At 42.2% G+C, this 13,350-nt stretch overlaps 2 protein-coding genes across 2 annotated transcripts; one reads left to right on the forward strand and one right to left on the reverse strand.

Moving 5' to 3' along the window:
- Positions 1 to 1,118: 1,118 nt before the first annotated feature.
- Positions 1,119 to 1,850, reverse strand: ATG101 (autophagy related 101). Its single transcript, XM_078621685.1, is given in 3 exon segments — positions 1,119 to 1,265; positions 1,267 to 1,524; positions 1,599 to 1,850. Coding segments are annotated over 3 exon segments (657 nt in total).
- Positions 1,851 to 2,888: 1,038 nt separating this feature from the next.
- On the forward strand, positions 2,889 to 13,293 carry C2CD2 (C2 calcium dependent domain containing 2). The gene is given in 16 exon segments (XM_078621683.1): positions 2,889 to 3,182; positions 4,421 to 4,516; positions 5,741 to 5,863; positions 7,867 to 7,968; positions 8,994 to 9,102; positions 9,458 to 9,525; positions 9,527 to 9,572; positions 9,679 to 9,744; positions 10,019 to 10,110; positions 10,112 to 10,135; positions 10,237 to 10,266; positions 10,268 to 10,333; positions 10,335 to 10,395; positions 10,754 to 10,986; positions 11,452 to 11,719; positions 13,082 to 13,293. Coding segments are annotated over 16 exon segments (1,890 nt in total).
- Positions 13,294 to 13,350: the final 57 nt, after the last annotated feature.

The raw sequence follows: 13,350 nt of genomic DNA on the forward strand, positions 1-13,350 counted from the left end.
TATTTGCATTAGTTGCATTATTGTTGCTTTTGGAGACTTGCCGCTGTTTTGTGTGTAGTTTTTTCTACAACTTTTGTGCTTTATTTCTGCAATAAAGAGTATCAGTGGAGTGAAAATATGTAATCATTTGTTGTATTTTTGTGGAGTGTCAAGGCCTGTTACTGTAGAACTGGTTTAGGTACCTGTATGCAGGGATGCCCTTGATCTTAATTTGATATTTAGAAATTGCACTATTTATTCCTAAATTACTTTCAAATATGCTCTGGTTAAATTATTTCTCTACCAAAATGAAATCATTAACTTTTTTTTTGTTAAGCGGTATAATTTTCGGACATACTGTATACACATTCTTCACTTCGATCTCCACACACGTCTAATAGCACAACGAAGCTGACATTAGATAAAGTAACACAAGTCTCACATTTCTCAACTTGCTTCTCTGATTTATTGATGGCTAATGTAATACTGTGAAACCACAATCACTAATATTTCAAGTTGTTTACCACTGTTAACGTCTCTAGCTGAGAGCTAGCGAGGGCGTTAAGGAAGCGTTTGGTTTAATTTGGAAAACTGCAAACTGGAAATCCTGTCCTGCCCACGTGTCAGGTCAAACTTTCCATTAAATTACGTGTAGAGGATGTTTTTACTTGGATACGGAAATGTGTTCCCCACATGAACCACACTATAAAAACAAACTCAAAGTTGATGTAGGCAACTAGAAGCAAACTTCAGTATTGAAAGAGACTGTCCTGAATATACTTACCATAGCAATGAACATTTATTGTCAAAAATGTACAATCATTTACAGCTTTGACATTATCGTTGAAAATGCTTTAAGAAACATAGTGTTATTTGGTGCCGTGCATTTGTAGATTATGTCAGACCAAGATCATTTGGAGAGATTTTTAAAAAATGAATATATATTTAAAGTAAATGACATTTCATGATCATGACTTAAGCAATATCAGACGGAGCGTACACATCAAAGTGACTCAAAAACATGCTTACACTAACACTGGTTCATTGGAGCAGGTATGCAGCTGACAAAGCATGTTTCTGGGTATAGATATGCCAGTCATGACTATACATGTTTTGAATATATATTATTCGGAGAATCCTCACAGTGCCAGTGTATCTTTAATCAGCCTTCTCATTGTGGTGCTTACGGAGGTTCCCAAAGAGTCAGTGATCTGGTATGTGATTTTGTAAAGGTAGGGTTGGACATCTTTCAGACTGGTGTCAAAAACATTGTCCACTTCCGACTGGCGTGGGCATCTTTGGCAGGTACTCATGGCGGTTTATGACCTCAACCACGTTGATGACCTTCTCGCCTAGTTTCTCGCCCACTTTCTCCCTGCAGATCTGCCTCTCCTGCTCATTGGCCAGGTTGACCACGTTGACCTTGATGCTCCAAACTTCCCAGGGAATACACTCATCCGAGAATGGCCATCGGGACTTCTTCTTCTGGTAGAACTCCAGAGAGATCTGTCCCATGCCATCGCTGCCTGAGTTGTTCAAGGCGTCCTGCCACAGAAAACAACATGAAATCATTGGTCTGACTAAGCAGCAGACGTAATAATCCAACACCAAACACGTACCCTGAATTCAGCCACAGCTTTTCTGATCACTCTGTCCAGTTCTTCTGAAGACACCCGGACAAAGGTAAAATCGATGAAGTCGCAGTCGATGTCCAGTGTCCCCACAGTCCCAATGGAGTAGGTGCCTTCCTTTTTATAATGAAACTTGCCGGTGCTGCGATGCAGTAAAATAGTGTGCAGCAAAGCCAGCATTGCTTCGTCCACCTGCCTCGCCTCCACTGTTACTTCGAGGACTTCTGATCGACAATTCATCGCTAATTGAACGTTATTCTCATGTACACGTGAATAGGATGACGATGGCGACTTTAACCTCGATAACGACGAAGACAAACTGACGTTTCTTTGTTTACTGCTACAGATGGGTGGGACGACAACTCAGTGTATTGCTGTACATGAAAACAGAAAAAAAGCAGATTTATAAAAGCGACCCTACCTACAAGAAACACGTGTACGCATACAGGGCAAAATTATTGTAGAGACTGAAGCTATCTAGCTACATGTTTGCTATGATCAAGACCACTGGCTAAGTACGGCAAGTCGCGTAGTTCAAAATACTCAGTTTTGTATGAGTCACAATATTTTTTTTACTTGGATTCATTTGAACTTGGTGCATAAAGCAGATTTATAGCTTTTACCAACGTGTTCACGTAGCATACGTTACCTAAATATAAATACTCGCCGACTAGGCCGATCAACAGACATATAAAGAACCCGTATCGCGGTGCATGCTGGGACTTACAGTTTGTGCCACATATCTTTTCCCGAACGGCAAATTCGCATAACCCGAGTGCACCGGCAGGGACTGCGCTCTTCATTTTCAGTATGTCCTCTCAGGACGGCTGTTTCGTTTCCGGGATCTGTAGGTTAAAGATGAACTGTGGACTTTGGATGTAATTGTTTTTTGGGGGAAATGTTGGCACTTCCGTATCTTTTGGAGAATCGATGGTAAAGCGAACCATTGCGAAGATTAGCTAACTAAGCTAGCGAACTCATTGAGAGACCGAAGCGGAGTGTGTGTGTCACTCTGCTGGTTTAAAATACACTTTTACTTTTTTCACTATACAATGACTCTCTATAGCCAACATGTATAGTCTCTGACTGCTGTTTGATTTTTAGCAGCTGGAAGGACCATTACATCATCATAGATAACACGAATAAATAGTTTCGGTGGCTCTGTCGAAGAATGCTTTACAGGAATTCACCTTTCCTGATCAAACATGCAATGACGACACCAGGACGTTTCCAAAAGGAGGTGTGCTAAACTGTAGACATCGTTCTCGTTTGCAAAGAATGTCCGACTTGGAAAGTTCCAGTTCATATTTTGGTCTGGAGGATCCACAGTGGCTATGCATGGTCACACTTTTCATCGCATCGCTGGTTACCCTGATCCTGTACTTCATCCAGTACTTCCAGCAGGGCTCTGTGAGACCAGGGCTGAAGGCAGCACAGGACAATGCGGCGGCGGAGGAGGAGGAGGAGGAAGCGGCGGCTCTGCTGGGATGGGCGCTGTCACTGAAGAGCTGGAAGAGTCAGTGGAGAACAGCCTGGTTCACAGCTCTCAACGACCAGTCGCGGAAGTGTGAGGTAAATCTCATGACTTTCAGCAGCTCTCTGCCACGAACACCATTCGGGGTTGAGTAAAGGAGCTGACATACTCCACTGTGCAGCCATAAAGACATCACCTTTGGCCCAGCCACTCTAGTCAAACTCACCCTTTGACATTTGACACTTAAAGTCTCAGTCAACCACATTTGCACCGTCTTGTTTTTCTACAGTCACCTGCATATGGGAAGCAGAATCTCTTTTATTGCCAAGTGATTGTCCACGCCAAGAATTTATCTTGGTGTAAGGTGCCAGACATTGAACATAGAATACAAACATTTAAAGTATAAAAAAAAACACTGAGAAACACTGCACACAATAATACGATCAGCTAAAAAATACTTGTGGCGGTGAACACAGACCTCCACCATATCCACCCATATTGTGATTTCCAACCAATTTTTTCTATATGTATATTTTTATTTGCACCAAATGTTAATATATCTAACCTTATTTTATGTACACCAATAGATTCCTTGACCAAGAAAATATCCCTGTACCATTACCAACTACAGTTTTATCATTTTTAGTTCAAAAGCTATTGAAACAATTCACTATTTTACTAATGGCAGTTTTCTTCTGGAAAAAAGCCTTATTGAAGATACAACAAATCTGTTCACACTTGGCTGATTCAGCAGAATCTCAGGATCAAGAAGGTGTTAGTTGCATGTCTTTATCTTCATTCGTTCCCTTACACTGCCTGAAAATCCACAAGCACCATCATATTTCCTGTTCTGAATCATAGTACTCAGAATGTTGTCAGGATACGGATCAAACTTTGATATATTAGAGAACCTATCGCAAGTGTATCCTTTATATTTTTGCCACGCAATCTGACCATTTATTGTGGAGTGATTTACACATATGCTGAAAATGGCCCTTTCTCGCAATGATCAAGAATCCTTCAAAAAATTCCTGGATCCAGATGGTTCCAGAACGCTAACAAAATGCAATTACCTGTTCCTTGTCCCATTATCAGCATTTCCTGATAATCCGTTCATAACTTCTTGAGTTATTTTGCTAACAAACAGACAGACAGACAGACAGACAACAAACAAGCATTGGCAAAAACAAAACCACCTTTGCAGCGGTCATAAGATAAAATTTACAATACAATGCCTTGTGTATTTTACTCAGCAATAATTCGCACTATTAAATCTGACTTGGGCAAGTGTTTTTTCCTTGCTGTTTGGTTACTCTCTGCATCATTTTCATTTCAGAGTCCTGTTCATTTGACATTTGAAGAGGAAGACGTTGCGGCATCGGAGCTCCGGGTCAGCCAAGTGTCCCACTTTCAGAAGTCTGACAGACGTAAGGTACTCTGAGCGCACTGCGTCCGTTTGACCTTATTTACCCTTTTCTCCACTCCAAACCGCCTTTTTGTGTGTTTGTTTTATTTGGTTTTATTTGATGATTTCATTGCCATGATCAGTACACCTTTGGGAAGAATTGTCTTTGAAGTTGTGAATAAAACTAGAGCCTGAAAAAAATATATTTGTGTATATGTGAAATTGCGTATTAGAACAATAGAAAGAGAAGTTCAAGGATGTCTAATTCCCTGATTCATGTTCCTGATTTACAACACTGTTCCTTAAATCAATCGTCCCTCCCTGCTTTCCTTTCCCGTTATCCTAATGACCAGTTGTGCATGCTCGCCTGGAGGGTACCAAGCACTGACTCATCGTCTTTTCCACTTTGCCAACTTTAGTGTATTAAGACATTAATCAAGCGTTGGTGAAATATCCCTTGTGTGTGTCTGTTCTCGATTTCAAACACAAAAGACGCATTCATGTATAAGATTGACTGATAGATGAAACTGAATTCTGCATGCTCATTGATTTGATTCCTTGCACATATTCTGTCCTAACCTGTCGCAGACTAGATAAATCAAACAGCCTCCAGAGGGCTTTTTCATTTTTTTTAAAGAGGTCAGATGGGGACAAATTGCTTGCTGTGCTGCTGTCCTGGTTGGCTGTGCTGTTGAGCTCAGCCTTTTCTTTGTCATCATCATGATATGACCAACATACCAGGTTCTCTGTTGGCAGTGTTGGGAATTTAATGAACAGAGGCTTATTTTTACCCACACGCTGTGTCTGTGTGTGTTGCTGTGTCTGTTTTTAAGAAGCTTACATGGTTGTCAAGCTCAGCAGTAAGGAGGAGCAGGCAGAGAGGAATGCACCTATGTTTAGGTTTCCCCTGCCACTCTGGATACACTCATGCACTCATTCTACAGTGAAATCACGATGCAGACACACTACACAGTGTTTCAATCTGGAGGACTGGACACTTGAGAAAACCGGGGTTTCCATAGTTACTGTCATTTATTGTACACACTAGATGATTAATCGACCTGAACTGTTTTTCTATTCTCAAACTAGTACAGATGTTATTTACAACCATGATTTGTCACGTTGTACTTGTACGTTGCACTTTTGAATTAAAGCAACACATAACAACCCACACACGCCTTTCACATGAAAACAAAATACCTGTGCGCTGTATACAAATATTCTAATGCCTCACTTCGTTCTCCCCACCAGGCTGCTTGCTGCAGTGTGGTTGGGGAGAAGCTTCAGTTCTCCCTCGGTGCAGCGTGGACAGCCATGGAGCAGCCAGCTCATCTTTGCAAATATACAGTCTGTATTTCACCGCTGGAGCTGCAGGTAAATTCTCTTGCACTTGGACATCTCTTCAGTTCACTGAAACACTGAAAACACGGGTGGCATCCTTCAGAAGTTACGGCGTTCTAGTTTAAGAGGGCATTTTTATTGAACAGGATGTGCTGCCTAGCACTGAATCACTGCTGGCAGGAGCATTCGATTACATGGGTGAGATAACTGCTCTGCACTTGGTGAGATGTCCCAAAGATCTCATTAAAATGAACATCAGACCTAATTGCAGTAAAGCTGGCCTGATATGTTTGCGTTTTCAGTTGTCAGGGAGTGGTAAAAAACGAAGTACAGAAAAAACAGCATGTATTCCCACCTGGAAATTACAGCTGTTCATTTGAATTAGCATGGCAAGGATATACGATATCTGTGGTTAATTATAAGTACTATTTCCAAACACTTGCCACATCATACTCCCATCAGCGTGTGGAGAAAGAGAGCATATGTGATGAGATGTATAAAGTACAGAATACTAAAGGATGTGGTAAGCTTTAGCAATGCTTATATACAAGTGTCTACGTAAGCTAACCTGCCTGTATTAAGACTATTTTTAAACCAATAAGGTGCTTGTTACCCCTCTGTGTTCCTGAGCTCATTGTACCAGAAATATCCGAGTGAAGCGAGAGGCTAGAAAAGCTAAAGTCAGGATTAGTGGTGGCAGTGCTTTGTTTTGGTTGTGGATCTGTCCTAGTTAGAGGAACATGAAGGTAGTCTCTTGTCTCCACTTTTTCATTCCCACTGTTTCAGCTTTGTCTGGAAACATCAGAAAGCCTTTTCAACTGTCTCCATCGATCCACTGGAACATTTGTTAGCTTTTGACTGAGTTCCAAGCTAGAAAGGTCCTGGCTTGTCCTGATGTGAGTGCAGGGATAAGGTGAACAGGCACCAGGCCCTTTATAGTACAAAGAAACAATACTATACATGGTACGCTGTGGTGGGCCTCTGCGTGTACTTTCTCTTTCAAAATACTACACAACTGCAAGGCCTCCCATTTGTGCGACATGTATTTATGTAATTAATGCATATTAAATGTGTAAACACCAATAAATATTACATGTATGCATTTAAATTAGGATAACTCCTGCTGAAGCTGTTGACGTGAACTAATCCACGTTTTGTAAAAGCAGACTGTGGTACTGGATTCCCTCTGCTCTCTGATGAGGCCTTTGTTTGGCATCACAGAGGCGGCTTTTCAGTCTCTCGCTGGAATCCAGGCTGTTTTCGCTCTGTCTTTTGCTTTTCCCTCCTCTTCGTTCGTTCAGCTGAATATGATCTACACCTTTCTGACCTACTCTAACAAAACATTTCCCTCTTTGTTCGGAAGGAGTAGACAGTACAGGACTTGCATAAGTTAATTTTTTAACTTAATTTTTTTATGATGGATATTCCATTTATACACAACGTGCCAAAATATGATCCAAGGAGCCTAACTCTGACTTATATTTCCTATTCAAGAACACAAATTCATGTGATTCATTTCAAAAGCTGACACATTCGAGCTGTGTGGAATTGTTTTTCAGTTCTAATGTCGTATTTCTCGCTGTCCCGTAGATTTGTCACAGCCTTTCGAGAACATGACGAAAAGGGAGAGCACAAATGAAATGGCTGTATTTATTTACAAGAAAAGAAAAACACAATTCTCCAAGACTATGCAAAGTCAGTCATGGTTGTCATTTGTCCTGAGTGCTTCTCAGATGAGTGTGTACCGGTCGGGAAGTTGAACCCGAGTAAGTATCCCTTAACCTGTACTGTGTACTGCTCCCAGCGGCAGCTTGTTTCTGCAGATGATTCCAGTTGACTTCGACAGACAAGAAAAGTGAGGAGGACACCTAGTGTCCGGGTAGAGGGGTTGTCACAGACAAGCTAGCGCGTTTGTTTGGTGCTCATGTAGCAGTGACATGTAGCAACCATTTGAGTCAATTCCCCTCCAAAAAATCACTTCCTTAGTGAGTTAGTTAGTTAAAGATGATTTTGCTGATTTAGATTTTGTTCCTCAGCTTGACCTACAGATGCAAGAAGCTGAGGAAGAGGTGAGGGTGAACTGGGGAGTTTCTCACCTGGAGTCAAGACAGCTGCAGGTCATTCCCACTTTGACACAGGTGAGCTGTACAAAATGACATGCTTCTGAACTATGTAAACCAAAACAAAGACTAACACACAGGAGGAGTGTTTTATGAAAATTGTATGTGCATCATAATAAATGCAACACTCTAAAAACCTCAGAAGATTATCATAGAACACTTACCGGAGTAGCACACACCTAGCATGACAGTTATCCTGTTCTAAACCTATAAAACCTACACCTATATTGTATAGCTATGTAGGCAAAGTGTTTGTTTTCTGTTGTAATGAAATCGACATGTTACATGTGTGATTTGTCTGATGTCATTGTTACTCTCCTGCCAGAACAATGCAAACACTTCCAGTGTGGCAGCACAGCAGTAAAGGAGCAATTAAGGCAACTTTTTGTACACTACACGTCCTTTTGTGATGTTGAGCTGCAGGCCTGCTCAGATCACAGAGGTCAAGGTGAGCAGAGGATTCATGTCACAGGAATAATTGTAGAAAAACATGCAGATAAACATGCTCAAATTTCTTTCTACAGGTTCCCTGGAAACCTTAGTCTCATACCTTAAGCTACCTATACACATTTGATTATGGGATGATGACAAACTGAGAAAGAACTGCTGCAATTATTGCAGTTCAAATTTAAGTTAATGTGATTGCAATGTGACTGCTACTACAGCCTTCATCTATGAACTAAGCAACCTGGTTGCATCGAGAATTGATGCCACTGATCAACATTACACTCTAAGCTAAGCTAGCTAAGTATTAGTCAAATCAGATAACAACCACAAACCAGTGTGTTTTTTAGTTTTGCGTTGCGTGACAAAGAGGGGTGGGGGAAAGTGAGAAAACTGAAATATGCTGTACAATGTGTGTTACTTGGTGTTGTTCAGTTATGAGCTGGTTCTGTTAGTCCTTAAAACGTAATTAAAGCTGTCTGTTGCCCTGGAATAATAAGGGAAAAAACAAATTGTAATCAGAGTATTTTCTGTTGAATATCTGATAATAAATGTGAGACGTTTCAGTCAGCTTTTCACTCTTTGCTTTCTCACCGCAGGGAGCCTGCAATAAAGTGGTCTCCCCCCCAAAACCTCCTCGAGCTCACGACTGGAAGCTGCTGGTGAAAAACATCTGTGTGACTGTCAATCAGCTGGAACATGCTGCAGGTTAGAGTTAGTTCTGATGTAGCTGTGATTAGCACATTTTTTTTATTTCTGGAGCTCCGACTTAGGTCAGACTGAGGTCAGATTTATATGAGATTTATATGAACCAGCAGCACCGTCCAGCAGAGTGAATACGTAATACAGGTTAATTTCCCTGAATAAGTCATATTTAACAGGAATCATTGGATGTCAGGAGTGACTAATTTTACTATTAACTACAACTATTATTCAGTTGTATTCTTATTGTTATTATTACTGATTATCTAGTAGAATTCTAATATATAGGAAATGAATATATGAGTAGTAGCCTGTATCTAATAATTCTATTTGATACTGAAATGTTCTGTGGTTCCTTTAGGCAGCATGAATCCTCTGTGTGTACTGCAGTTAGACGACCCTCCTCAAAAGTTCAGCACTTCTGTTTTAAGGGAACACAACCAGTCCTACCTGGGGAGCAGCCATTTATCTTGTAAGTCTAGCACTGGCCAGCACGTTGAAGTTTTTGCCTGCACTTTAACACTGATTGTGTTTGCCTGTTTGCTTTTGACTTTTTCTAATTCTTTTTTTCTCTCTTACCAGTGAATTGAATGGGGCGCTCAAAAGAGCTTAATATTCAACTGATAAATGATGGACAACCACAAGAGGGTAGGGAAATAATTTTTTGTTCTTTATCGTGGTAAATGCATCTTTATAGTGCTTTCCTATCTGAACGTCACTTTACAATGTTTTATTTCCTGGCATGCACTGGCAGAAGCTGCTGTACAAGGTGACACATTCACACAGCGATGCAGTGTTCATTGCCATGCCCTAGGAAACCATGGAGCTGGGCTTTGAACTAGGAACCTTCTGATTACTGGACGATCCACTCAGCTGTTGAAGTTTTGGTCTTAGTTGACTAATTCCAGTGCTTTCTCTCCAGTGAGCTGTATAGGTCGGGTCTCAGTGCCTTTTGATCTCGTGAAGAAGCAGCCCAAAGGACATCAAACATTTGCGCTTATGACCAAAGACGTTTGTGACCGGATCACTTACTACTGATGTAAGACTGTCCATGTACCATTTCACACAAGTCGATTCACTTCAAGGAATACCTTGTGTCTGATGTTTTCATGTACACAAATGAATTCGTATCCTCCTCAGTTTACCTACCTTGAGCCCAGTGAGGTGAGGGTCCTGGCAGCCTCCGACCCCAGCCTCCACCAAGAGGGTGGAGATGGATCGTACAGTCATGCCTTGTGGGCACAGTGGTCACCACCATCACTGCAGTGAAGAGCAAACCTGGGCGACCGCTCCCGCCTGGACTCAGCATAGGTACAGGAACATAGCATGAGGAGACCAGTCCCAGGAACAGCAGAGGTTGTGCCATAATCAGGACAAACCAGACTTTACCAGGCAGCTCTCTTTATTCTAGTCAGGAGGCTGTCCAGTCTTTGCAGCTGTTGTTTGACACTGCCACGGTGGAGTTTAATGCTACAAAAAACTAAGTACACTCTGTAAATCACCCAAAATCATGCAAATGATCCTCTTTTGACCAATTCTATCTGTCTGAACGAATGAAAGCAGGATATTCTCTGTCAGTGTTTATTGTATATTTCATGCACATAATCGTCAGAACTACAATTTAAGTGGAATAACTTCTGTTCCTCAGATTCTTCTCAGAAGGCCGTGGCCACCAAGCCCAAACTGGCTGAGCGCCGTGTCTCAGAGCAGTCGTCGATGCTCGGAACAACAGTTAGCAAAGCCTTGTCCTCTTCCGACACCGAGCTCCTGATGCTTAACGGCACAGACCCGGTGGCCGAGGCTGCCATCAGACAACTCCACCAGTCCGCCAAGCAGAAGCTCAAGTCCCCAGTAAAGAAGAGTACCATCATCATCTCTGGCATTGCCAAAGTAAGGGGCAAGCTCAGTATACGTTAATACTAACGTTCTAACAGTTATCGTTCTTGCTGGGTTCGTTTGGAGGTAACTGTCACTCATCCAAGAAGCCTCTTCTGGTGGGGAGTTGTGCTCCTTTTGCTGCTTTTCCACGGTTCCAGCTGTGCTCGGCTTTTACTCCGTGTTTCATATGGAAACAAACAATTTAGGGACATGGAGGAGATGGTGAACTTGCTGCTCAGTTTGTAGATTTTTGTCACAGACAAGTGAGCGAAGGGAGACGGAGCAGGAAACGATCGCAGACACAAAACTCCACGTGACTTTATTCTTGCTCTGTTTTCATGTCTTTTTCGACACAAATAAATAAAAGAGGTGACAGCGCTGCAGGATCCCATTCAGCTTCGCTCTCCGAGGCAAAAAAGGCAGAAGTCCAGTATTTGTGTGAAGAACTACAAATATAATGTCTCTTTATTTTTCCAGACACCCTTGTCTCAGGATGATGAGCTGGCTCTAATGGCAGGTTACGCAGCAGCGATGGACGCCTCGATGTCAGACGGCAGCTCTACTCAGGACGTGACCACAGCGGTTGCATCAGGCACCAGTAGCCCCACAGATGTTTCAGAACCCCAGGAGGGCCTCGGCGGAATAGGCCGAGCTCCAGAGGACTGGGAGAGCCAGGCAGGAGAGGAATTAAACCACACGTCACTCTCCATGTGCGTGTCTGAAGCAAGCTGCAAAAAGAGCAGAGGTGAGAAGTTGTGACATCACTATGGCTAAATTTTAAATTTGATCAGAATTTGTTAATACTCTTCCTCCCCACTTTTCTTCATTTGACTTTTTTGCACAACCAACACGCCCCTCAGTCATGCAGTCTGATTTCCTCTCTCTTCTTCTTCCACTGTCATTTGAACTACGGCCACTGCCGTCTTAGAGGAATGCAGTGCTAAGCAGGACCCATTATGGTCTGATGAGTAAGTTACCTCGTGAGTCTACTGTAGAGTCTTCTATTAGTATGTGTAGTGGACTGTGTTCTGAGTAGAGTAGACATAGACTGATCCATTACATTGATCACAAAATCATCAGTAATCTCTGTCTCTGGGAAAAGTCTCAGTTTCATGTGATGAAACTAGAAAATCATCCATGCAATGATCATTTCTGCTTTTACATTTTAGAAAAGTGTTTACACAAAAAACACTGAAAGCCCCATGGTATGTATGCCAGACTTGTACGTGGCGCTGTAGTGCTGCCACAGAAATACACCAAAAACAGGGAGAAAAAATACTATTTCTACGTGGAGTTTGCATGCTCTCCCCATGTCGGTGTGGGTTCTCTCCGGGGTACTCATCTTGCTCCCATCTCCAAAAGCATGCTGAGGTTAATTGGTCAGTCTAAATTGTCCTGAAGTGTGAGTGTGTGCGTGAGTGGTTGTCTGTCTCTCATGTTGTCCTGTGATGAGCTGGCAACTTGTCCAGGGTGTACCCTGTCTTTTGCCCGTTGACAGCGGGATAGGCTCCAGCACACCCGTGACCTGTAACCGGATTAAGTGGCAGAAAATGAAATGAATGAATAAAAGTATGAATAAAATATAGTATGCACATCTAAATAAGGTAAATAGATATGTATATATGCTCAATGGCCTCTTCAGATTTGTTCACGCTGGGATCTGGTCTCAAAAATTAGTATTCAGGCCCAAAACACCATTCATGTAACATGATATATAACATTCATAGCAGTGAGACACATTCACCACTCACTTAATTATCAATAAAAACACTTTTCAGTGCATTGATCGTCCATTTTCTTTACAGCTTTGTTTGTTTTCATCGTATGAGTCCATATTGATGGATAGTCTACAGACAGGGGAATCCCAAATCAACATCAGATATTCAAAGAGAGAAATGAGCTTTCAGTCAGGTTGGTGTCACTCAGTGTGTGTCATTAAACACTATTTTAAAAGTTCAGTCAAAAGGAAGTTTCCCACTAACACACATTGTTGTGTCACTGCTGCAACATCTCACATTTCAAAATAATACTGTCCAAAGTTGACAATGATTGACATCATCGTCTGAAGATAATACCATATTTCCTGTGCTCTGCTTCTTAACTGCAGGCAGCTTCTTGCAGAAGAGTGCCAAGCTGTTCTTCCGGAGGCGTCACCAGCGCAAGGACCCGGGGATGAGTCAGTCACACAACGACCTGGTTTACCTGGAGTCCCCGGCCGCAGTGGAACAGACCAGACCAACAGCCACGCTGAGCCGTATGCTCAACCGCAAGAGTAAAAATAAAAGCAAAGCCAACGGCTCTACCTCTATGGGGGAGTGACAACCCCCCCCTCCCACACACACACAGTTGCTCCTTCAACATCAAGCATCACCACCT

Source organism: Lampetra planeri, unplaced genomic scaffold (genome assembly GCF_965212315.1).
Source record: "Lampetra planeri unplaced genomic scaffold, kcLamPlan1.2.h2 scaffold_1126, whole genome shotgun sequence".
Taxonomy (NCBI): Eukaryota; Metazoa; Chordata; class Hyperoartia; order Petromyzontiformes; family Petromyzontidae; genus Lampetra; species Lampetra planeri.